The following is a 24,247-nucleotide window of genomic DNA, read 5'->3' as shown; positions in this document are numbered from 1 at the left end:
CCCCAATCTGTTGCCGGTGCGAACGGCCTGCAGCCTTGGCCTCTTTGCTGGTGCCGCTGTTTTTTTTTGGCTTGTAGGTTGGTGCAGGAGGCCTTCCAAGCCCAAAACGGGTGCCGCGCAAGGGCATACCCCCCCGTGCCCCATTTTGGGCCTGGAAAGTCTCCTGTACCAACCTGGAAGCCAAAACAGGCACGAGTGTGTGTGTGCATGCGCAGAGGACTGGAGTGCATTCGTGTGCATGTGTGTATATGCGCATGTATGCGTGGGAATGGGGCATATATGCGGGGGAATTCACATTGTATTTTGGGGGTCAGGCGCATGGGCGCGCATGCACGCACACACTTTGAGCACATGGCACCAAAAATATTAACCATCACTGCCCTATACCATTTCAGACAAATGGTTGTTCAATCTCTTTTCCCTGATTTAATTGTTCTGTCAGGAAATTTCTCCTTATTTCTAGGTTGGCTCTCTTCTTGATTAGTTTCCATCTACTGCTTCTTCTCCTGCCTTCAGGAGGAGAACAGGCTGACACCCCCCCTCCCTTCTTCTTTGTGGCAGCCCCTTAGATATTGGAACAGTGCTGCCATCATGTCACCCCCTAGTTCTTCTTTTCATTAAGAGGAATTAGATGATTCTCTAATCCTCTAATTCCAGAGGAGTGCCGTCGATATAGTTTACTTGCACTTCAGTAAGGCTTTTGATAAGGTAGACCATAACCTACTACTACATAAAGTAGAAGAATGTGGGTTAGACAGCATCACCACCAGATGGATTCGTAACTGGCTGACCAACCGCACTCAACGTGTAGTCCTCAATGGAACTGCATCTTCATGGAGGGAAGTATGCAGTGGAGTACCCCAAGGCTCTGTTTTGGGCCCAGTACTCTTCAACATCTTCATCAATGATTTGGATGAGAGAATAAATGGGGAACTCATCAAATTTGCAGATGACACCAAGCTGGCAGGAATAGCCAACACTCCAGAAGATAGGCTTAAGATACAGAAGGATCTTGACAAACTTGAACATTGGGCACTATCTAATAAAATGAAATTCAATGGTGAAAAGAGTAAAGTTCTACATTTAGGCAACAAAAACGAAATGCACAGGTACAGTATATGATACCTTGCTCAGTAGTAGTAACTGTGAAAGGGATCTTGGAGTCCTAGTGGACAACCATTTAAATATGAGCCAGCAGTGTGCAGCAGCTGCCAAAAAGGCCAACACAGTTCTAGGCTGCATCAACAGAGGGACAGAATCAAGCTCACGTGAAGTGTTAATACCACTTTATAATGCCTTGGTAAGGCCACACTTGGAATACTGCATTCAGTTCTGGTCGCCACGATCTAGAAAGAGTGCAGAGAAGAGCAACAAAGATGATTAGGGGACTGGAGGCTAAAACATGAGGAATGGTTGCAGGAACTGGGTATGCCTAATTTAATGAAAAGAAGGCCTAGGGGAGACATGATAGCAGTGTTCCAATATCTCAGGGGTTGCCACAAAGGAGTCAAACTATTCTCCAAGGCACCTGAGGGCAGAACAAGAAGCAATGGGTGGAAACTAATCAAGGAGAGAAGCAACTTAGAACTGAGGAGAAATTTCCTGACAGTTAGAACAATTAATCAGTGGAACATCTTGCCTCCAGAAGTTGTGAATGCCCCAACACTGGAAGTCTTTAAGAAGATGTTGGATAGCCATTTGTCTGAAACGGTATAGGGTTTCCTGCCTAGGCAGGGGGTTGGACTAGAAGGTCCCTTCCAACTCTGCTATTGTATTGTATTGTATTAAACTAGACATACCCAGTATCTCTTGCTCTCTTGCAAAAAGCATAAAAAAGAGCTACTACCCAGGAGGACCCTAATCAGCCTAGAGCGGTGTAATTCAGCCTTGTCTGTTTTTCAACCAGCGGTCACGACTTTTCCACCTTCTACTTTCCAAGCGAGGCTCTTCTTTTCCTTCTGCTTAGGCAAAAATGAGGGTAGTGGTGGTAGTGGAAACCGATGGTCGCGCGCACGCGCGGGCAGCCAGAGCGCGCCTTGCGTGTGCAACGCCACCCCCCACAGTGTACCGCCGTCGCCTACCGCTTTCCTGTGTCAAGGGCGGATCGGGGTAAGGAATCAACCGGCCGAGGTCCCGGCTGGTTGCATGACTGGCGCCGGATTTCCCTGGGTGCGTTTGGGGGGTCCGTAAAGGAGAAGCGGATGCGCTTTTCTCTTTGTGCAAACACTCCGCAAACCCCCTCCCGCCTGAGCTTCCACCAGGGAGGCCGGAGAGGGTCTTTTCGGAGCCGCTTGCGGCTTCTGACCCCTCTGGGCTAGCGGAGCGCAGCAAGAGGAAACGGAGACCCTCAAGGGAGGCTTGGCCGCCGGCTTCTCTCCGTCCACGCAGACACGTCCGTGCATTTGGCGGCGGCGTTGTTTGCAGACCTTGTGGGCGGCGGCAAGGCGGCCTGGAAAACCGAGCGGCGTCTTGCTGGAGGAGGGCGTCGCTTTCTGCGACATCCACCCTCGGGGCTTTCTCCGAGCGAGCGAGGGAGTTCAACCCCGCTCCTGCCGTGGCGGCTTTTTTTAGAAGCGGCGGCGACGGCAGCGGCTCCTTGGAGGAGCTCCGAGTCAAGCCGTTTTAGAGGCCACGCAGCTGCCAACCTGCTGGTTACGAGTCGTTCAGTTATCTCTCCCCCCCCCCCTTCCCGTCTTTGCTCCCACGAGCTTGTTTGTTTTTATCAGCTGAGGCTTCGCCAACTTGGCGCCCTCCAGATGCGAGGTCTGCGACTCTCATCCTTTCTTGCCAGGGAAGGCGGAGGGCGCCATGTTCCACTAGGACTGGAGGGGATAAAACGCTAGGACCCTGGGAAAGGGGAAACTGCTCTCTAACCGGCAGTTTTATGACATTAATTTGAAAATTGCGCTTAGATTCTGACTTTTAAGTTTACGTTCATATCTATACGTTGTATTTAAAAAAAAAGTTTCCTATTTTGAAACTCTAGGATCCGGGGAGAGAGAAAGAGAAGGATCCTGTTAGCCCAAATGAACTTGATTTGGAAAGACCTGTCAAGATTCCTTCAGTAGGAATCTAGTGGTTTTACCCTGTAATTATGCAATAGCGAGAGTCCTTTTTTGTTTTGTTTTTTAAGTTCTATACATGGACAGATTTTTTAAAAAATCTTTTAAGAATCTTATCTCCCAGAATTGGAAAAAGAATTGCTTTCTTCTTGTACTCTACTTCAGTTGCTTCTCTTTTAGTCCGTAATTCATATTTCATTTTGTGAAGAGGTTTTGTCACTAATTTACTTTTATTTTTTAAAATAATTTGTATTGAAGTTTAAAAATGCAAAGACTAATAACTTAATACAAGCTGAAAAATATGAGAAGCAAAAAGTAGAGGGAGAAGCGGGAGAAGGAAAAAAAAAATAAAAGGATTTTTTTTCTTTATATATTTTTCTTTTCTTTTTTTACTGTAACTCAGAAGCAAGTTACATTTATGCTGCCAGAGATACTGGCTGGATTTGGAGGATGCGAAAATATTGTGTAAACTCATTTGCACCACTTCAGAAAATAGTTGTGACTTAACCATGATTTGGCTGGTTAATGTGTCATGACTTAATGTGTCATGCCAACATAGCTTCTGAAGGCTGAAATGTAAATACTGACCTCATTTTTCAGGTTCAATCTCCCAAATGTTAAGGTGGTAGCAAGAGGAGTAGATTTTACTTTCCTCAGTGCCCTCCAGGATATTTCTTACATCCAGGCTAAATCGTTTGAGAATGCCATCCTGTTTATTCTTATTCAAAAGTATCATCATATTTGTTGGGGTTTACTCCATGAAATGTGGGAATTTAATACATTTAATATATACCTTTGCCAAGATGCAGTAGAAACAAAAAATAACCCATAATAATTACAAGGCGATCCAACTAAATTATGTTGGAATCCAGTAACCAAATATTAAACAACCGACACAACAATATATTTAAAACAATGTCCTACAATAGCATTGAGTTTGTAGACGTTCATAATCATAATTCTGGGCTCTGGTTTTATGTTTCTTTCAATATGTTAAACTAGACTAATGATATGGTGAAAATGTTTACCTGGTTTCTTAGACAATTAGAAGGACTGGCTAAATCTTAATAGTTAATAGTGGCCATGAATCTGCAGGTCTTCCAAATATAGAGATATTCCACCTGTAGTTCTGAAGATAATTTGCAGTCACTCTAGCTTGAATAGTATCTGAAGGCCATAATCATTAGAGCTAGTACTAGTACAGCCAGTGCACCAATTGTTCCTTCCATAGATCAGTAGTCATTACATGTGGTCACTCATATTTTTGTCAGTTCATGCATTATTGCAACTTTGCATGAGAGCTCCTGTGTTGGGTTTATGGTCATTTACTCACACACCTTAGAAAATAGGTACACTCAAATCACTTTCAAACGATCTTTAGAATACATCAGGGGTGCCAAACTTGTGGTCCGTGGGCTGAATGCGTCACATGCTGGTCCTGAAACGTCATGTGATGATGTGAATTTGGCACCTCTGGAATACCTGGAGACTCAGTGAATTTTAAATAACAGCAAACTATACTGGTTACAATGTATATACCATATATATGTATATATATATATATATATCTTTGGTTGTTCGGGTTTTCTCCCGCGTAGAATTGGAAGTATCTTCACGACGTTTCGATGAAGTCTCATTCATCATCTTCAGGCTGCTGCTTCCGGCTTGGTGCTTCTGGCTTGGTGCTTCCAGGAGCAAAATTTGCTCCTGGAAGCACCAAGCCAGAAGCACCAAGCCGGAAGCAGCAGCCTGAAGATGATGAATGAGACTTCATCGAAACGTCGTGAAGATACTTCGTGAAGTATCTATCGAAACGTCGTGAAGATACTTCCAATTCTACGCGGGAGAAAACCCGAACAACCAAAGACATACATACAAACACCCGCGAAAACCTCAGAATATATATATATATATATATATATATATATATATATATATATATATATATATATATATATATATATATATATATATATATATATATATATATATATATATATATATATATATATATATATATATATATATATATATATATATATATGCTTTTTCACATGTGTGTTGTGTATGTACATGTGCATACACAGCCACAATTAGCTTCTGCTGGCAGGCACTAGCTAGAGCAGCGGTTCTCAAATAGTGAGGCTCCGTAAAGGGGGGCGCGAAGGCTCCCTTTCCATCTGGGTGCAACGGCGGCAAAGGCGTGGGCGAGGCATAATATATGCCGCTTGGAAGTGGCAGCACTTCGGACTGTGGATTTTCATTGGAGCCGCGGAATGGAGCTGTGCAAGAAGCCTGCTCGGGCGGGGGTGGGAGGGAGGGAAGCATGGGACCGCCCGTCTTCGCCACCGCGTAGCTCGCCTCCCCGCCAGCAGCTCCACCGCCAGCATTCCGTCTGGAAGCTCCACCGCAACAGCTGCTGTTGGGGAAGGGACAAAGGGGCGGCGGTCGCCCAATCTTGCCACCGCCACCCCTTCGCCCCTGGTAACGGCGACTGTTGTGCTGCTGCTTCCAGCTGGGATGCTGGAGGAGCTGCTGGCAGGGAGGGAGGGAAGAAGGGCAGAAGGGAGGTGGAAGGAAGGAAAGAAAAGCAGACACGCCGGAGGGAAAGAGGAAAGAAGGCAAGCAGGCAGGAAGGAGGCAGAAGGAAGGAGGGAAGAATGGAACTGGAAGGGAGGCAGGGAAGGAGGGAGGGAGAAAGGAAGGATAGGAGGATAGGGAAAGAGGAAAGAAGGCAGGCAGGCAGAAGGGAGGGAGGTGCAAGGAAGGAAGAAAGCATAGATAAGCAGGAGGGAAAGAAGGCAGGCAGGCAGGGGAAAAGAGGAAGGAGGGAACTGGAAGGGAGGCAGGAAGGAAGGGAAGGAGGAAGGGAGGGTGGAAGGAAGGATAGACAAGTAAGAGGGAAAGAGGAAAGAAAGCATGTGACTACGGTGGGAGACGAGGAAAGACCGGTGTGCTATGTTATGCAGAGGTGTACTTATAACAATTTTATAGACAAATGATACTATTTACAGTCGCGCGGGGGGGGGGGGGCGCGAAATGTTTTCTTCTTCCTAGGGGGGGCATGACAGAAAATAATTGAGAAGCACTGAGCTAGAGAGATGAAAAGTGCCAAGTTTGGATCCAAAAACACTCCAAGGTCTTCAGGACCCTTTTATCTCCCAAAGTCATTGCTTTGTTGAGTCACAAGACTGACTGCTACTCTGGCCTTGTTGATTTACACGTCTGGTAAATCTGATGGAATCTGGGGAGGGGTTTCCCAAGTGCTCAAACCCAATTTCTTTTGTCTGGTTTGGGTGACATTTTTTCTTTGTTTCCTTAATGACTTAGTTCCTTCTTATCTTATTTCCTGAAGGGATCTGTTTCTGTTTTGAGACTGCACAATTGAATTATACACGGTTTTAATCTTTTATGACTTTATACCAGTTAGAGGTGCAGGAATAAAGCAGCACAGAAATCCAGCAAATTAATATATACATTTCCTCTTTCAAGATCTCTCACTGCCAGAATAGGAAATGTAGTAGTGGAAAACTTTTCTAGACTCCAATATAAGTTTTCCTAATGGGGGAAAAGAAATAAAGGAAAGGTGGCAGGGAGAGTTCCAGAAAAAGCTATAAATTACAAGGCTCCCATTCTTTCCCAGCTCCCGACTTAACAGAAGGAAAGAAATATAAAAAATTACTCAGCCAGAAGGGAATGCCCACATCCTTGCTTTTGTCCTCTGTTGGACAGTTCAGCAAACATCAGCTTGAATAGTATGTTAAACACAATCTTTTGCCAGTTATCCAGGTTAAGTCTTCCATATCAGTGGCCACCACTATATAAAAAAAGATGTCACCCAGTCCATCTCTTCCTTTGAAATCCTATCATCTAAGTTTAGGACAGACCTGGACAATTTGTGGCCCCAGGGCTTCATCTGGTCTTTTAATATTCTTCATTGTGGTCGTCAAAGCCCCCTCCTGCCTTAATAGTAGTAGACAAGAAATAAGAAAACTAAGCACTTCAATATTTCAGTACCCATTTTTAAACTTTTAAAAGTGTCCCCATTCAAAAGAATGTTCATCCCAAAGTGTATGGCTAAATGTCTGTGAAGATTCTCAGTCATCCAAGTCATAGTTGTCTCAAAGGTGGTTGTTTTGAAAATGCAACTGGACTGATTTTTATTTTGAGGAAAAAGAAAAAGACGCTTCGCTTCCCATCCAGGAAGCTTCATCAGTTGCATTGGATGGTGGGGAAGATGGAAGGATACCTGTTGTACTGGTGACTCCCCCACCATTCAATTCAACCGATGAAGCTCCTGGATGGGAACCAAAATATATTTTTCTTCTTCCTCCAACCCCCCTCCCCCATCCAGTTGCCTTAAAAAAACAACCATCTTTGAGACAACTATTAGATTAACAGTTGGAAGGGACCTTGTTGGTCATCTTGTCCGACCCCCTGACCAAGCAGGAGATCCTACACCATTTCTGACAAATGGCAGTCCGATCTCTTCTTGAAAGCCTCCAGTGATGAAACTTCCACATCGTCTGAAGGCTAGCTATTTTTGGTTGATTGCTCTCACTGTCAGAAAATTTCTCCTTATTTCTAGATTGAATCTCTCCTTGACCAGCTTCCGTCCATATTCCTTCAGGTACCTTGGAAAATAGCTTGACTATGACCTGGATGGTTGAGACTCTTCGTAAACATTTCCCCATTCAAAAGGAAATACAAAAACAATATCACCCAGTTTACTTCACTGCTTCAGTGAATATAACCCTAACCCTCTCTTTGGCCTCTGAAAGATTGCCTGGCCCAAAATAGATCCATTGAAACTATAACTTGAGAAAGAGTCCTGAGATATTGTAATTGTATGTGAGATTGTGAGAATGACCTTGGGAAACAAGGGAAAGAGCCACACCAGGGGAACAATCAGATTAGAGGCAGCTTAGCCCTCAGCAGGAATGTGGATGTGACAAGCATATCAGAATGGACCCTTCCTAGTTTGTTTCTTTTTTTTCTTTTTTTAAACAAAGTTTTATTGGTTTTTAAAAAAATATCAAGGAAAAGGGATGGTGGAGTAAGTAACAAATTTTGGCAGCTACAATATGTAGGAAGTATTCCCTCCCCCCGTACTCATAGTTTTCATTTGTACGTAGATTAGTTTAATACAACATAATAATATTTTGTCAGCATATAAACTTTTGTCTTCAACTATTTTCAATCAATTTATGTCAGGCAGATTTTCTTACTCATTTTTGTGATCTGAGTTTTCTTGGTATTGCCCCTTCTTCCCCCACCAGCAGAGCTCCGGCCCCTCCCGTATCCTGTGAATCTGGTATATCATCAGGTTTATCTAGGAGTTCTTTATTTTTTTCCATAAAGGCCTGGGCCTCTATGGTTGTGTTAATTCTAACTCTTGTATCCTCCCAGAATATTAGCATGCCCTCAGGCATCAACCATCTAAACCAGACCCCTTTCTGGTATAACTTCTTCGCTAATTGCGAATAGTTTTTTCTTTTCTCTCTCACTTTCTTAGGGATCTGCTTCAAAATGGTTATTTCTCTATCCTGGTATTTTAAGACTTGCCCCCTTTGTGCACTCAGAATCTCATCTCTTGTAGTCTTTATGAGAAATTTAATGTGTACCTCCCTTGGGACATTGTGTGTTCTAGCGTATGCAGAATTTACTCTATAGACCAGATCCAAGTCCCACCCCATCTGTTGTTTTTCTTTTTGAATGTATTCAGCCAATATGTTTGTCATGATGTCCCTTAAGTCTTCATCATCGGCCTCTACCACATTTTGGAACCTAAGGAAAAAGGACATTCTTTCAAATTCTTTTATCTGGTGGTTCTCAAGCTCTTGGTTCCCCTTCCGCACCCCCCTATCTCCCCCCTTCCTAGTTTCTTGACTGTACAGATGATGGTGGTGTGGATGGATGGATGGATGGATGGGGGAGAAATTTCAGGCTTGCAAGATTCTATTAATGTAAGCTTACAGTAAAGTAGAATTAGTTTATTGGGGCATGCTTCTCGTCTGCACTACCTCATCAGGCTGACATCAGTCTTGCCAATAATTACAGTGGCTCTTCCCCCTTCATTCCTACACACCATTACAGAGATAAAATGGGACAAGAAGATATTGTGTCCCACAAAAGACATAGCTGAAAACAATTCTACTGCTTAGAAGACAGGTGTCTTCATAAACTGACAGCATCTTTTTTAGGCTCTGAGATTCTGTTTTCTTGAAAGGCATACCAGATGTAATGTGTTTTGCAGGAGATTTCAGGTCTTCCTGCAGTTGCCTGCACTGAAGTTATCATGTTCCTTGAGAGAACTTCTTTTGTCTCCTAGAAGCACAATGGATACAGCAAGCCACAGCCTGATCCTCCTGCAACAACTCAACATGCAGCGAGAATTTGGCTTCCTTTGTGACTGCACAGTTGCAATTGGAGATGTCTACTTCAAAGCTCATCGAGCTGTCCTGGCTGCTTTTTCCAACTATTTTAAGATGATATTCATTCATCAGACAAGGTAAGCCAGTGTCCTTTATTGAAGAACGTTTAAGACTCATGTTGACTTTTTGATGGGAGCTTCAGAAATTACAGTTCTCACGTGATCTTTAGCATTTTATTTGCTGGCCTCTACAAATAATGTATCTGTTTATCCTCCGAATGGCCTGCAAAATAAAGATAATAAATCAGGAGCTCAGATAAAAGGGATCATTTTAGTGATGGACAAGATGATCTTCATTTTAATTATTATATAGATTTAAAGGAGAATTTTTAAGCTAGGCAACATTAGGATGAGTGACTGAAAATTCTGGGAAATAAAGTCAACACATCTTACAATTGCCACGTTTGAAAAATATTGGTTTAAAGGATACATTTATATATCATAAAACAGACTTACTATGAGAAGATTCTGTTTCATAGCAGAAGAGGTATTGGAGGGTCTTCTGCTGGATGGTTCTTCTCCCATCCAATCATAGGGCTTTGTGATTCTGTGGCCATTTATGCTTTGGTTGCAGTGAGAATAGAAGCATATCTGGTGTTTGTTTATTGCCTGGAAACTATGAACTTCATGGAAAATCTTCCACAAGTTCAGTCTTCCTATTAGAGAGACTGTTGTGAACTTTTCCCTCCTCTTCTTTAGCTGAAAACAGGGATGTTATCTTTGCTTTAATCTGAGAATAAACTCAGCAAAAAGGGCAAGGAGGCCGTGGGAGAAGTCGGGCAGGGAGTTGCAACTTGTAAGAAATGTAAGCTTCCTCCTGTCCATCAGTGTAGTAGGCGTGGATCTTCCTCCCTCTCTTTTCTTCCTTATTTTCTTTACAATTACAAATAATTATTTCTGGGAGCTAAATTTTATGAGTTGGGCTTTTGAGACAAGAAGAAAAAATTCCCGAGCTTTCGTTTCTCATCTCTGTCATCTTCAGAGGACAGCACTGCTGTCACGCCTAACAGCAGCAAGTCACCACTTGCTGCTGTTGAGTGGGGGAAACACTTCTGTTAGCTTCATTCCTGAGAGCTGTTAAGAGCAATGCGGGAATGGGGAGCAGTTTTCAAAACAGCACACTTCCCTCATGGATATCACCAGGGAGAAGTAGGGATGGCAGCCGCAGTCTCCAGATAACATTGTTCTTGCAATCTCAAGCCAGGAGGAAAGCATAACAACCATTTGTATGTAAATTAGCCTAGAGTATCTGCTAGCTTTTCTTCTTAGATATGCAGTGATGTTTTAATGTATTTTCACAATCGATAGTTTTCCTAATATTTTTTACATTTTATGCACCTACCATATTTTTCGGAGTATAAAACGCACTGGAATATAAGACGCACCAAGGTTTTGAAGAGGCATTGTTTTTTAAAAAAGTAGGTAGGTAGATAGAGGGATAGAGAAGGAGAGAAAGAGAGAGAAATACAGTAGGTGGTTAGGGGGAGAGAGAGTAGTTAGATAGGTAGGTAGATAAAGGGAGAGAGAGTGAGTGAGTAGGTAAATAGGTAGAGGGATAGAGAGAGAAATAGAAAGGGATAGAGAAAAATAGAGTAGATAGGGAGGGAGGGGGAGAGAGAGTAGGTAGGTTGGTAGGTAGAGGGATAGAGAAAGAAATAGAGAGAGAGAAATACAGTAGATAGGGAGGGGGAGAGAGAGAATGTGTAGGTAGGTAGGTAGGTAGAGAAAGGAATAGAGAGAGAAATACAGTAGGTAGGTAGGGAGAGAGAGTAGGTAGGTTGGTAGATAGAGGGATAGAGAGAGAGGGATAGAGAGAGAGAAATACATTAGGTAGGTAGGGAGAGAGAGAGAATGTGTAGGTAGGTAGGTAGGGAGAGGGATAGAGAGAGAGAAATAGAGAGAGAAATACAGTAGATAGGTAAGTGTTTCTGTTGGCACAGCACTTGGTCAATGTAATTCTTCTCAATCAGTTAAAGAGCTTTCCAAAAGGGGTGGGGTGTTTTTGCACTCTGCAAACCTCCCAAAACCTCCCATTTATTTCCAAAAAAAGGCATGAATAGCCTTGGGGGGGGGGGGTTGCAGAGTGCTCCTTATGGAGGCTTATAGAGTGCGGCTGGGGGGGGATAGTCCGTTTTTTGCTCATTTCTGCCCTCCCCAGGCCCCCGTTCTCTGAAAGCCTCCATAAGGGTATGCACAGCCATTTTGGTGAAGGGGCGGGGCTTCGGGAGGCAAAAAACGCTGTATTCAATGTATAAGACGCACCCAGATTTTCAGCCTATTTTTTGAGGAAAAAAGTTGCGTCTTATACTCCGAAAAATACGGTATATATGACCGTTACTTTGGAATTCCATTTTATGCATTTACAGAAGGGCCTCCAAATCCCTGAAATCGTATATCTTAATTAACATATTGGTTCTTAAGTCTCCTTTGAGACATACTGAATATGCTTGTCTTCGTCCTTCAATAAACAGAGCTTTAACCATGATGTCCTTACTTAACTCTCACTTTTGTTTCAAGCAGTGAATGCATAAAGATTCAGCCCACTGATATCCAACCTGACATATTCAGCTACTTGCTTCATATAATGTACACTGGCAAAGGACCTAAACAGATGGTCAATCATACGCGGCTAGAAGAAGGCATCCGCTTCCTGCATGCTGACTATCTTTCCCGCATGGCAATTGAAATGAACCAGATGCTTTCTCCAGAGGTTGTGCAGTCTTCAAACCTGTATGGGATTCAGATCTCAACCACACATAAGGCTGTGAAGGAGAATCTCCAAGCAAAGGAAAATTTAACCAATATTGGTAGTAGAGCCACTAATCAGGGAGATCACCCTCAGCTCCAGCTATCTCTGGCAATTGGGTTGGATGATGGGTCTTTGGACCAGCAGGTTTCCCATCCTTCTACCAAGACAGCTGGGAAACCATCAGAGGAGGCTGCAAATCCACCTGTGACTATAAAGCAAGAGAAGACTGATGCAGAGCCAGTTGTGTCTCAGAGTCACACATCATCCTCCCCAAATCTCAGGAGTCCATCCTTTTTGAAAGAAAACCTCAAAGTTCATTTATGCCAGTACTGCGGGGAGCATTTTGAATCCAGGAACAATTTGTGTGAACACCTGTTTACTCACGTGTCAGGATCACTGCCCTTCAGGGTTCCCACCTCCGTCTTGGAAAGCAATAACCTTAGCCAACTACAGCCACTCAGTGAAAACTGTGAAGCTACTGAAAGCCACCGACTCAGTTCCTTCCTTCAGAAAGAAAATGAGCACTACTCGGAATATTCCAGCCACCCCAACCTAGAGGCCCTGCCAATTGGCCAGCTGTCACTGGTCTCCAAGGACACAGAACCGGTGGAATTAAACTGTAACTTTTCCTTTTCACGAAAAAGAAAGATCAGTTGCACTGTTTGTGGTCACAAATTTCTCCGAAAAAAACAGCTTCTTGAACACATGTATACTCACAAGGGTAAACACTTCAAATTTGCCCGATACCAGCGGGTTGGCAACACGGCAGCTGTCAAGTTTCAGCCATATGGTGACAATTGGATCCCAAGTATGGTGAAAAGCGGCACTCTCTCACAAGCTCAGGTGGAGTCACAAAACGCATTAGACCCTGACCTCTCTCCAGAGAGCATTGATACCATACTTGTGGAATAGATCTCTCCTTTACCATTCTCTTTGACCTGCAAGTTTGTAGCCTGTGCACTCATGCATTCACCCCTGAATACTAGAAACTGTGTATGTTTCTAGTTGGTGGGTCAGCTGTTTTCCAGAATATTCCAGTAATGCACGCCATCAGAAATGCATTTGGAAAAAAGCATATCATATAGCCAGAACTTTGTACATATTTTTGTACATAAAATATGTAAAATACTTTGTACATAAAATATTGCTGACAAATACAATCAGAGCCACCAAAAGAATGGAAGTTTCACATGCAGGAACTTTTTGGTTCAGACTGATTGCTGGAACTTAAAAGACCATGGAATGCTATTATCTGTCAACATAAAACCCCTTGGGGTTGTGGTACATGTTCTGCTCAGTCCACTGTTGTGGGAGATGGGATAGTTCCAGATATTTTTAGTAATGCTGGCATGTCGCCTATAGAACTTTCCATGATACATCAGGTTGGGAGGACAACAAAGGGAAATTGCAATACTCATAAAAGAAAATGTTTATTGTAAATCATATTTAATTTAAACTAAATATGTTTTAAATTAATATTCTGTTTAATGTTCTTCAGTTTAAAGAAGGGTTATAGTGTGTCACTGATTACTAGTTATGATGAAATTTATTGTTGTTAGCTGCGAAGTCATCTTTGACCCATCGCGACCCCATGGACAATGTTCCTCCAGGCCTTCCTGTCCTCTACCATCCTCTGGAGTCCATTGAAGCACACGTCAACTGCTTCGGTGACTCCATCCAGCCACCTCATTCTCTGTCGTCTCCTCCTTTTTTTGCCCTCAATCTTTCCCAGCATTAGGCTTTTTTTCGTTCCTTCCTTCTCGTTATGTGGCCAAAGTATTTGATGAAATTAGATTAAACAATTCAAGTACTGTAAAATAAAATTTCTGTTCAGTTGCACTATTTCCTGTGCCAGGCTGGAAATTGTTACACACTGAAATGTAATTTTAATAAAATGACTTGGTTATGAGCACGTGGGAGGTTGATCCAAGGCACAGCACTCAAGATACCTTTGGGGAATCTTCTATTTTTTTTTATTAACACAGCAAAGCAAAGGAAATTTTCAGTTTCAGTGTTTTATTGCAGCAACTTAGCCAGGCAAACTAAATTGCTTTTTGGCCCCATTCCCACCTTACTGATAAGTAGCCAGAAAGCTACAATAATACTATAAAGCAAAGCAATATCAACAAATGTACCATATAATTCTAAACATTTCTACTAATGTTATCAAGTACTTTCAACTTCTGATAAAGTTTACCTTGTTACCTGTGGGTCAAAATAATTTGCTAAATATGAGCACTCTTATGTCTACATCGATGTTTATCAGACACAGCAACTTAACTTGTGAGGACTTCCAACTCCCAGAATTTCCCCAACCAATTTGCTTTAAATTGTTGAGATTAGGTTTATATTCTTTCCTTATTTCTTATATAGAAATAAAATGGATTGACTACACTGGCTAGCATTCTCTCAAAAATTACAGTGAAACTGCGTCTCGCTTATTTTGGCCATGTCATATGGGGCAATTAACTGGAGAAAGCAATTAGGCTTGGAAGAGTTAGGGGTAAAAGGAATCCAGGCCACCAAAGAAAGTATGTGAATCACATGGTTCATCTCACAACATGTTCCATTACTTGCCCTCCTTGCGTCTGCTATAGACACGTATACTAGAGAGTGGGTGTTTCATTTTCTTTCTGGTACAATGCAATTTAATTCATACTTAATATTGTTATGTTAATTGGTTAAGGTGATAACCATAGAGTAGGTTATGATATTAACTGAAGGCATCTTTCTTTCTAAAGCATTAGAGCATAACACCAATTGATTCTGGTAATAATTCTACGTTTTACATTCTTCACTCATTATTAAAAATTAAGGAAAGAAACTCAGTAATTCTGTATTGTGTATTCTCATGTTACTTTTCTATAACAGCTTGCACTTGATATTTGTATGACTAGTTTCTGAAAGCACCTTCTGCAGAATTAAGGGTTAGTTTGGATGAAGACTGACAGAAATGAAAGTTGCGATGGATTTATGGAGAGTTAGCAATGTGTACATTTGACTAATCAACAACGTAACTAGTGATATAATATATACTTTGCATACAGACATTTCTAAGTTCTGTTCATAAACTCTCCAGCTAAAAGGTTTGGTAAAAAGTAGTGGGAGAGACTGATAGAATCACTGGCAAATGAACAGTTTTTCCAGTGTGGTCTTTTGTTCTGATACGTACAGGTAGTCCTCACGTTACAAGCACTTGTTTTCTGTCATTGTCATTCTATTTAGTGACCGTTCAGAATTACAACAGTGCTGAACAAGGAGGACTTATGACCTGCCCTTAGTTCTAGCTGTTGTAGCATCCCTGCAGTCACATGACTGCATTACAGGCACTTGGTGCCTGTGATTTCCAATGTTCACAAGCAAAGCCAATGGGGAAGCTGGCAGGACGACAAAAGTCACTCCTGATGCTTTTTTGCTCACCTGCGCTCTGCAGAGCCTGTCCACAGCACCCCTCTGCAGCATTTACACACCTGCTGAGCTGCTTCTTCAAATCTGGGACTCCTGCCTCTACCTGCTTAACCTGTGTGGTTACAATGTCAACTGGGATTACTGAGATTTCTGTCGTTAAATGAGATGGTTACATGATCTCGTGTGTTATGATCGCATCACTTAGCAATGGAAATTCCAATTGTCATTGTAATCCAAGGATTTCAATGTATTAGTCTACCTGTATTTCCTACAGTGAGCAGGAGCAATACAACAATACAATACAATAGTAGAGTTGGAAGGGACCTTGGAGGTCTTCTAGTCCAACCCCCTGCCTAGGCAGGAAACCCTATACCGTTTCAGACAAATGGCTATCCAACATCTTAAAGACTTCCAGTGTTAGGGCATTCACAACTTCTGGAGGCAAGCTGTTCCACTGATTAATTGTTCTAACTGTCAGGAAATTTCTCCTCAGTTCTAAGTTGCTTCTCTCCTTAATTAGTTTCCACCCATTGCTTCTTGTTCTACTCTCTGGTGCCTTGGAGAATAGTTTGACTCCCTCTTCTTTGTGGCAACCCCTGAGATATTGGAACACTGCTATCATGTCTCCCCTAGTCCTTCTTTCTCTTAAGCTAAACATACCCAGTTCCTGCAACCGTTCTTCATATGTTTTAGTCTCCAGTCCCCTAATCATCTTTGTTGCTCTTCTCTGCACTCTCTCCAGAGTCTCCACATCTTTTTTACATCGTAGCGACCAGAACTGAATGCAATATTCCAAGTGTGGCCTCACCAAGGCATTATAAAATGGTATTAACACTTCACGTGATCTTGATTCTATCCCTCTGTTTATGCAGCCTAGAACTGCGTTGGCTTTTTTGGCAGCTGCTGCACACTGCTGGCTCATATTTAAATGGTTGTCCACTAGGACTCCGAGATCCCTTTCACAGTTACTACTACTGAGCAAGGTATCATCTACTGTAACTGTGCATTCCGTTTTTGTTGCCTAAATGTAGAACCTTACTCTTTTCACCATTGAATTTCATTTTATTAGATAGTACCCAATGTTCAAGTTTGTCAAGATCCTTTTGTATCTTAAGCCTATCTTCTGGAGTGTTGGCTATTCCTGTCAGCTTGGTGTCATCTGCAAATTTGATGAGTTCGCCATTTATTCTCTCATCCAAATCATTGATGAAGATGTTGAAGAGTACTGGGCCCAAAACAGAGCCTTGGGGTACTCCACTGCATACCTCCCTCCATGTAGATGCAGTTCCATTGAGGACTACACGTTGAGTGCTGTTGGTCAGCCAGTTACGAATCCATCTGGTGGTGATGCTGCCTAACCCACATTCTTCTACTTTATGTAGTAGTAGGTTATGGTCTACCTTATCAAAAGCCTTACTGAAGTCCAAGTAAACTATATCGTTGGCATTCCTCTTGTCCACTAATTTTGTCACATTATCAAAGAATGCAATAAGAATAGTCTGGCATGATCTGTTTTTGACAAACCCATGTTGGCTTTTGGATATTACTTTGTTTGCTTGTAGGTGTTCGCAAATTCGTTGCTTGATTATTTTTTCCAGAATCTTTCCTGGTATTGAGGTCAGGCTGATAGGTCTGTAGTTTCCTGGATCTATTCTTTCCCCTTTTTTGAAGATGGGAACCACATCAGCTCTTTTCCAGTCCTCTGGTAGTTCCCCGGTGTTCTAGGATCTCTGAAAGATATAATTCAGTGGTTCTGAGATCTCGTCTGCCAGTTCCTTCAGAACTCTGGGGTGTAATCCATCCGGTCCTGGTGATTTGAACTCGTCTAGGGTAGACAGGTGCTCACTTACCATTTTCTTCCCTATTTCAACTTGTGTTCCTAATCTGATTTTTGTGGTGCTGTTTTTGATAGGTTGGACTGTTTTATCCCTTTGTGTAAAGACAGATACAAAACATGAGTTAAATAGTTCTGCTTTCTCCCTGTTGCTAGTCCCTTTCTTGCCACTTTCTCCCAGCAATGGACCAAGCAGAGATGATCATCACAGAAATCTTTTTGTTAAAGACAGCACAGTATTAGTATTTTCCTCACACATACCTTTAAAATTTTCTACAAATATCCTGCATTAGTTCATATATGCAAAAGAATCTTTGCAAAGCAATGTATAATTTTTAAAATATAAAATTGCAGTTGATTGCAGAAATAGTATCCTTGGATAGACTTTTAGAATTAAGGTCTTTTTAAGATGCAGGATCATGTTTGCTGCACTGCCCTAGAAAGAAGGCAGAGGTGCTGGGAGCGTCCCTCAGATTCTAGTTAGCCTTCTCTGGCTACAGCTGCAAATACAAAACTGCATCTTGCCTTCCGTTTCATTTCAGCACAAACTTTTTCAGAATGATAGGTCTTTATTGGCCATTAGATGGCAGCCAAGTGCTAATAGAGAGCTACGGTATCTTGTGCTATGAAAAAATATTTCTTGCCAGTTTTAAACATCATTTACCAATGATGTTTTCCCCCTCCTTGTCCTCCATTGAATCATGTGCTTTAACTAAAATTTAACCTATCCCTCACTTCGTGTGTTATTTTTCAGCATAGAAGTTGAAATTTATAAAATAATTGTATATGTGTGAACCTACAGGTAGTCCTTGATTAGCAATATTAATTGGGATCAGAATTTCCATCACTAAACAATGCAGTCGTGAAGCATGATGTCATACGACAGCATCACTTAGCAAAGGCAATCCCAGCAGCCTCCATTGCCATTGTTAAGCAAGGTTTGTAGGTTATTAATCTTGCAAAATTGCTGCCGGCTTCCGACAACCAAAGTGGAGAAGACAGCAGGAAGTTCAACTCACAAGCTGATGGGTAAGTGGTTGCTGCAGGGTGCAGGAGGGTATACAAGAGGCAGGTACAGTGTAAACATGGCAGGGCTTGAGGTGGCTGCTGCAGGGTGCCAAGGAGTGAATCTGGCACAAGCATGGTGGGGTGGGGTGGGTGTAGATGCAGCTGGTGGAAGACACCAGAGTGATCTGTGATCTATGCCAGTTTTCCAACTGACTGTAGAAAGTCAGCAGGTAAGATTGCAAATGGAGATTACATGACCATGGGACACAACAACTGTTGCAAGTGGCAACTGGTTGCCAAGTGCCCAGGCTGTGATCACGTACCAAAGAGTGCTGGGACAACTGGAACTTTGAGGACTGATTGTAACTCACTCATTCAGCTCAGTCCTATCTTCCAACTAGCACTCCCTTCTAGCACTGATGATGTTACCTAATTTGGGTAACAAACATATACAAGAAAACAGCAAAGCCCAGACAACACGTGATGGCCTCCAGATGTGTTCATCTATGGTTTGTGGGTGCCCGTGGCTAAGAATTCCAAGAGCTTCTCATTCCAACCTACTTCAAAGGTACTAAGCCAGGGGTGTCCAAACTTGGCAACTTTAAGACTTGTGGACTTCAACTCCCAGAATTCTCCAGCCAGCAGAGCTGGCTGGGGAATTCTGGGAGTTGAAGTCCACAAGTCTTAAAGTTGCCAAGTTTGGACACCCCTGTACTAAGCCAAGCATCAATGATCCATGTTAAGTCTAAGATTAGATTTAACTAAGATTATTTGTTTTTGAAAGCTCATTTTCTCCAAATAGCTCTTGCCTTCCTTCTAACTTGCAACTTTATATTAACTATTTTGCAAAGCTGGCTGCCAGCTTTGCTTTTTTTCCTACTGCGCTCTTTTGTGCTACCACAATACAGCTGAAAGGTGGGTGAATTGTTCCACCATCTCATTGCTCAGTTCATTTTCAGGAATAACTGTTTAGTATGACTTAACACACAGCTTGAACACCTTTTTATCTTTAAATACAAAAACCAGTGAAAATATTGAAATGCCTGCCTGTCTGTGGGTATGTCTGTGTATTTGAACATTTGTATTTGTACATTTGAAACAATTTGAACGGTAAAACAAATTATTGCCTGTATTAGATACAAACTCCAAAAGGGCAATTTCCCCCTGTGTTCTATAACTTTATTGCATCTTTTCTGAATGCATAGTTATGTAGTTTAAAAAAACCATGTAGAAATGTAGCAAGCAGCAAAGTGGCTAGATTCAAACCAGGACAAACATATTATTCCTTTCAAATAACTGCACTTTCATGTGCAATCATAAAAATTAAGAGGTACTTTGGGCATGTATTAAACTTTGATTCATTACCATTGCGCTGCGTGTTGGTAAATTCGCTTAGCTTTATATCTTCCATTGCACTGATTTCCATTACTGTTATTCTTTTCATTCGTATGGTAGCAATTATTACAGAAAAACTGTTACCACAAGTAAATGCAGTACATCCATTTTTAAACAGAGTGATCATATTGAGGCTGCAAACATCTAGACAACTGCTAAATGGCAATAAAAGAATTCCTTCAATTTCCATCTAGCAAACATCACAATTTTGGCTACCCAGATTTGGTAATTGTTCTCAAGGTTCTTCCCTGCTTGTTGTGTGGAAATGCAAGACATGCTTCATATCTGGAGATACATGAGAGACAAGATGAACAATTATGGGGCAAGCCTTCCAAATCAGTGGTGAAATTCAATTTTGTTTTACTACCGGTTATATGGGCCTGGTTTGGTGGGCGTGGCAGGGGAAGGATACTGCAAAATCCCCATTCCCTCCACACTCCTGGGGGAAGGATACTGCAAAATCCCCATTTCCTCAACATTTTGGGACCAGCCAGAGGTGATATTTGCCGGTTCTCTGAACTACTCAAAATTTCCACTACCGGTTCTCCAGAACCTGTCAGAACCTGCTGGATTTCACCTCTGTTGCAGATTAATACCCTGGACTGGAGGCTCTGGCTATTGTCCTTGGAAATCTGGAGGAGGTAATGGTCCTAATATTAGTGAAGAGCACCAGAGTGAAGAAGATGGCTTCATTTAATCACCACCACTATTTTCTATAAAGGAGACACACTGGCTTAGTGGCTAAGACGCTGAGCTTGTCGATTAGAAAGGTCAGCAGTTCATTGGTTCAAATCCCTAGTGCTGCATAACGGAGTGAGTTCCCTTTGCTTGTCCCAGCTTCTGCCAATTTAGCAGTTCGAAAGCACGTAAAAAAGGCAAGTAGAAAAATGGGGACCACCTTTGGTGGGCAGGTAACAGCATCCCGTGTGCCTTCGGCATTTAGTCATGCCAGTCACATGAGCATGGAGACATCTTCGGACAGCGCTGGCTCTTCGGCTTTGAAACGTAGATGAGCACCAACCCCTAGAGTCGGGAACATATGTGCGAGGGGAACATATGTACAAGGGGAACCTTTACCTATTTTCTATGCCTCTGCCCTTGAAGTGTATGTGGAAACTTCAGATGGTACAAAATGTGGTGGCATGGGACGGTATGTGTGCCCTTAGAATGGCACTCATTACACCTCTGCTCTGCTAGCTGCATTGGTTGTTAATTTACTTATGGGTCCAATTCAAGGTGCTGATATCGACTTCTAATTGGCTTGGGGCTAGGTTATCTGAGGGACTGATTATATCTGCCCATCCCATCAGGTCCAGCAGAAAAGGGATGTTGTAGATTCTATCCGTGGAGGAGTTACATCTAGTGGGACTCAAGAGATGGGCCATTTTTGCCATAGCATCCTCACTGTGGAATATCACCACCCTGCCCGAGGTTGAATTGACTCCATCTTTGATACCCTTGTATAAGTCCCTCAAAACATGATTGTGTCAATCATGACACAATCATGAGATGGGGATCACAAAGTAAGGATGAAATAGTGAAGTGGTTGCATTGTCTACAAGTCCAAATCCCCTCTGCTAATCTAGTCATAGATACTGACACTAACCTTAACTCTTACTTTAAAAAAATCAATTGATTTATAAGAAGCGAAAAAGCCACTAATGTGGTAGTATGAAAACATTATTTTAGGAGTTTAATAAACAGGTGGTCTTCATTTAGCAACTGCCTTGTTTAAGGGCCACAGTTGTGGCAGTGAGGAAGTGACCAATGCTCACATTATGAGAGTCACAGTGTGTTCATTATTGGTCGATATGTGTAGAATTGGTGCAGATATTTTTAATTGTAGATGTTTTTTTGTTGTATACTGCCACATATCTTGTGAGTTGAACGGCTATATAAATATGACAAATGAATACAACTTTGGAGGGAGACAAAGATTAAATATCACTTTACAAACTTTAAGACTTTTACTTGTTATAAGAATTAATGATCAAAAAATTATTTACATGGCTTTATCAACTTGAAAAGCCTAAGAGAAGGGACTTAATCCAGGGCAACAGGAAAGGTGTTGCTACAATAAAGTCTTGTGGGCAATTATCGTCTGTGACGTGATGTGTCCAACATTTGGAAAACAGTGAGCCCTCACAAGAGGATCATGTTTTCTAAATTAAAATAATAGCTATGGCCTCATTTACACCAGAAAGAAAATGAAATGGGACAGAGGGAATTTTAACAGCCAGGTGATGGGCTACATAGATTTCTCCAGTGCATCCTAAAATAACGTTGAACCATTTCTTACAGATTGCAAAACAAGAATATCAGTGGGTGAAGGTTAAACAAACCTAATTTACATTTCCCAATTTCACTATTTTAAAATCTATATCTCATTTATTCCTATATTGCCGCTGTAGGCAATTTATTACCTTTAACAATCAGTAACATTTTAAAACCCATTAAACTTAAGCAGCTTAAAAACAGCAGAGTACAAGGCTGGATACGGTTTTTAACTTGCTTCTAACCTGGAACAAGGATGGATTCAGCTTCAGGCCCAGATATAAAGAACATGCCAGTGTGTATCTGGGGTGACCCCGCCAAAAGATGTTCCAAGGCCAAACTGCATGGGAATAATTCAGGGGTGGGTTCCAGCAGGCACTACTGCCGGTTTGCTCATTTGTGCGCTTCACGTGCTTGATGTGCGCTCATCATGTGCTTGATGTGCACTGTGCACGCATGCGCAATGCAATTAAAATGGTTCTGCACATGTGCAGAACTGAAAAAGAATATGGCGGCGCCTATGGCCATCTGGGCCAGCGACCCAGGCCGCTACACCACTACTGGTTCAGCCGAACCGGGCTGAACTAGTAGGAACCCACCACTGGAATAATTTAAATCCAAACCATGGAATTGTTAATCTCACTGTGCTATCTAGTGAACTGCAACTGTGAAAAACTTGAATAATGTTGCCCTTCACCATAGGCTTGCTGAGCTTCCCCCTTGACTCGAAAGACACCCTATGTTAAATGCACTTTATTTCTGCGTATTCCTATTTTTGGCTTGCAAATTGCAGCAGGGGTGGGGGAGTGGGTGGGAGGCAGGATTGGTTACTTCATTTTAATCGAATGAAGTAGAGAGAAGAGCTCCATTGTACTGAGTTTGGAAAGAAATGACTACACCCCCCTCCCCACCCACCCATTTCTTTATGTTACAACCATGCCCCTGCTTGTTTTCCATCCTTGTAGCTTATTTATAGTAAGTTCACACAAAAGCCAAATTGTATAGTTTATGAAATGTGTACTTCATCCCTAGCTGGGCAAAACTATGCTTTTGTAATTTATCCTTTCTGCTCTGGTAAGCTTGTACTTTTGCTGAAGCGACTGAAAAAGTATCACAGATTGGTGACCATTAATTACTAAAACACCAATAATGTTGCATAGATAAATGAAGACAAATACATCTCGCAGCCATTGGCTGACTGGAAGAAAACTTTAAAATGCATAGAATTGGTTTTTTAAAAAAATGATTACTAGTATCGGGGGACCTTTTAATGTGCTCTGAGCACTGCTGAGCACTGTTTTTTAATTGTCCTCCTCCTGCTAGTTAGTGGCTTCAGCTGCTTCACTGTTTTAGACTCAGACTCAAATGCAACTTAAAACGCAGCTGCTTTGTTCAACTACCTGGCCTCACTTAGCTTTTGTGTGAACCATTATTGGGACTTTGGTCTATGCTTTTATACAATGCTTTACTATGACATTACTGAATGGCAGGATTTGAGATGAAGGAATCCAGAGGAGTTTGGGGAATTCAAGAGCAATTTATTCCAAATAAAGACTAAAGCAGACTTCACTGTTGGGATGCAAAGTTAACTGAAGCAGCATGGAATAGATAAGCAAATAGTGGCAATGTGTATGCCTATACAATGGTGCAATTTGGATGCGATGGAACTGCACGACTGCGCTGAGAAACAGCTGCTCTAGATAACGAGACAGTGCAGGTAGTCATTGGCCACAATTGAGCCTGGAACTTTGGTTGTAACTTGTAAGTCATTGCAGTTATAAGGCAAGTTACCATGTGACTGGACTCAGTTTTACAACCATTTTTACGATGCTCATTAAGCAACTCATCACTGTCATGAAGTGAATCACACGGTTGAAAGTCCAAATGCAGTTTTTCCAATGGCTATTGATTACCAGAAAATGGCAAAAACCATAGCTAAACGTGGTCATGATGCTGCAATAGATTGTAAATGTGAACCAGTTGCCAAATGCTCAAAAAGATGATCATGTGACCACAGGGTGGTGCAGCAGTTATAACTTCTCGGACAGGTCACAAGTAACTTTTTGAGTCCTTCATAACTTCGA

The 24,247-nt window shown here is 42.0% G+C and overlaps 1 protein-coding gene across 3 annotated transcripts; it reads left to right on the top strand.

Moving 5' to 3' along the window:
* The first annotated feature begins 1,982 nt into the window (after positions 1–1,982).
* ZBTB25 (zinc finger and BTB domain containing 25) lies at positions 1,983–15,059 on the top strand. 3 transcript variants are annotated; one of them, XM_081934706.1, is made up of 3 exons: positions 1,983–2,109; positions 9,394–9,573; positions 12,016–15,059. In XM_081934706.1, the coding sequence occupies exons 2-3, from the start codon at positions 9,401–9,403 to the stop codon at positions 13,154–13,156; spliced, it is 1,314 nt and encodes a 437-aa protein (XP_081790832.1). In that variant the 5' UTR covers positions 1,983–2,109; positions 9,394–9,400; the 3' UTR covers positions 13,157–15,059. The 3 variants fall into 3 exon arrangements, with proteins under 3 accessions (XP_081790832.1, XP_081790830.1, XP_081790831.1); XM_081934704.1 differs by having other exon boundaries at positions 12,013–15,059; XM_081934705.1 differs by lacking the exon at positions 1,983–2,109 and adding an exon at positions 6,708–6,817 and having other exon boundaries at positions 12,013–15,059.
* Positions 15,060–24,247: the final 9,188 nt, after the last annotated feature.

This window comes from Natrix helvetica (assembly GCF_964273705.1).
Source record: "Natrix helvetica genome assembly, chromosome: 1".
NCBI lineage: Eukaryota > Metazoa > Chordata > Lepidosauria > Squamata > Natricidae > Natrix > Natrix helvetica.
Note: the sequence above shows the minus strand (reverse complement) of the source record. Positions and strands in the feature narration are given on the sequence as shown.

Bases quoted from the DNA above. Each gene is read 5' to 3' on its own strand.
- ZBTB25 (XM_081934704.1), top strand. From the start codon at position 9,401: ATGGATACAGCAAGCCACAGCCTGATCCTCCTGCAACAACTCAACATG. The intron at 9,574-12,012 runs GTAAGCCAGTGT...TTTTGTTTCAAG, and splicing joins ATATTCATTCATCAGACAAG to CAGTGAATGCATAAAGATTC.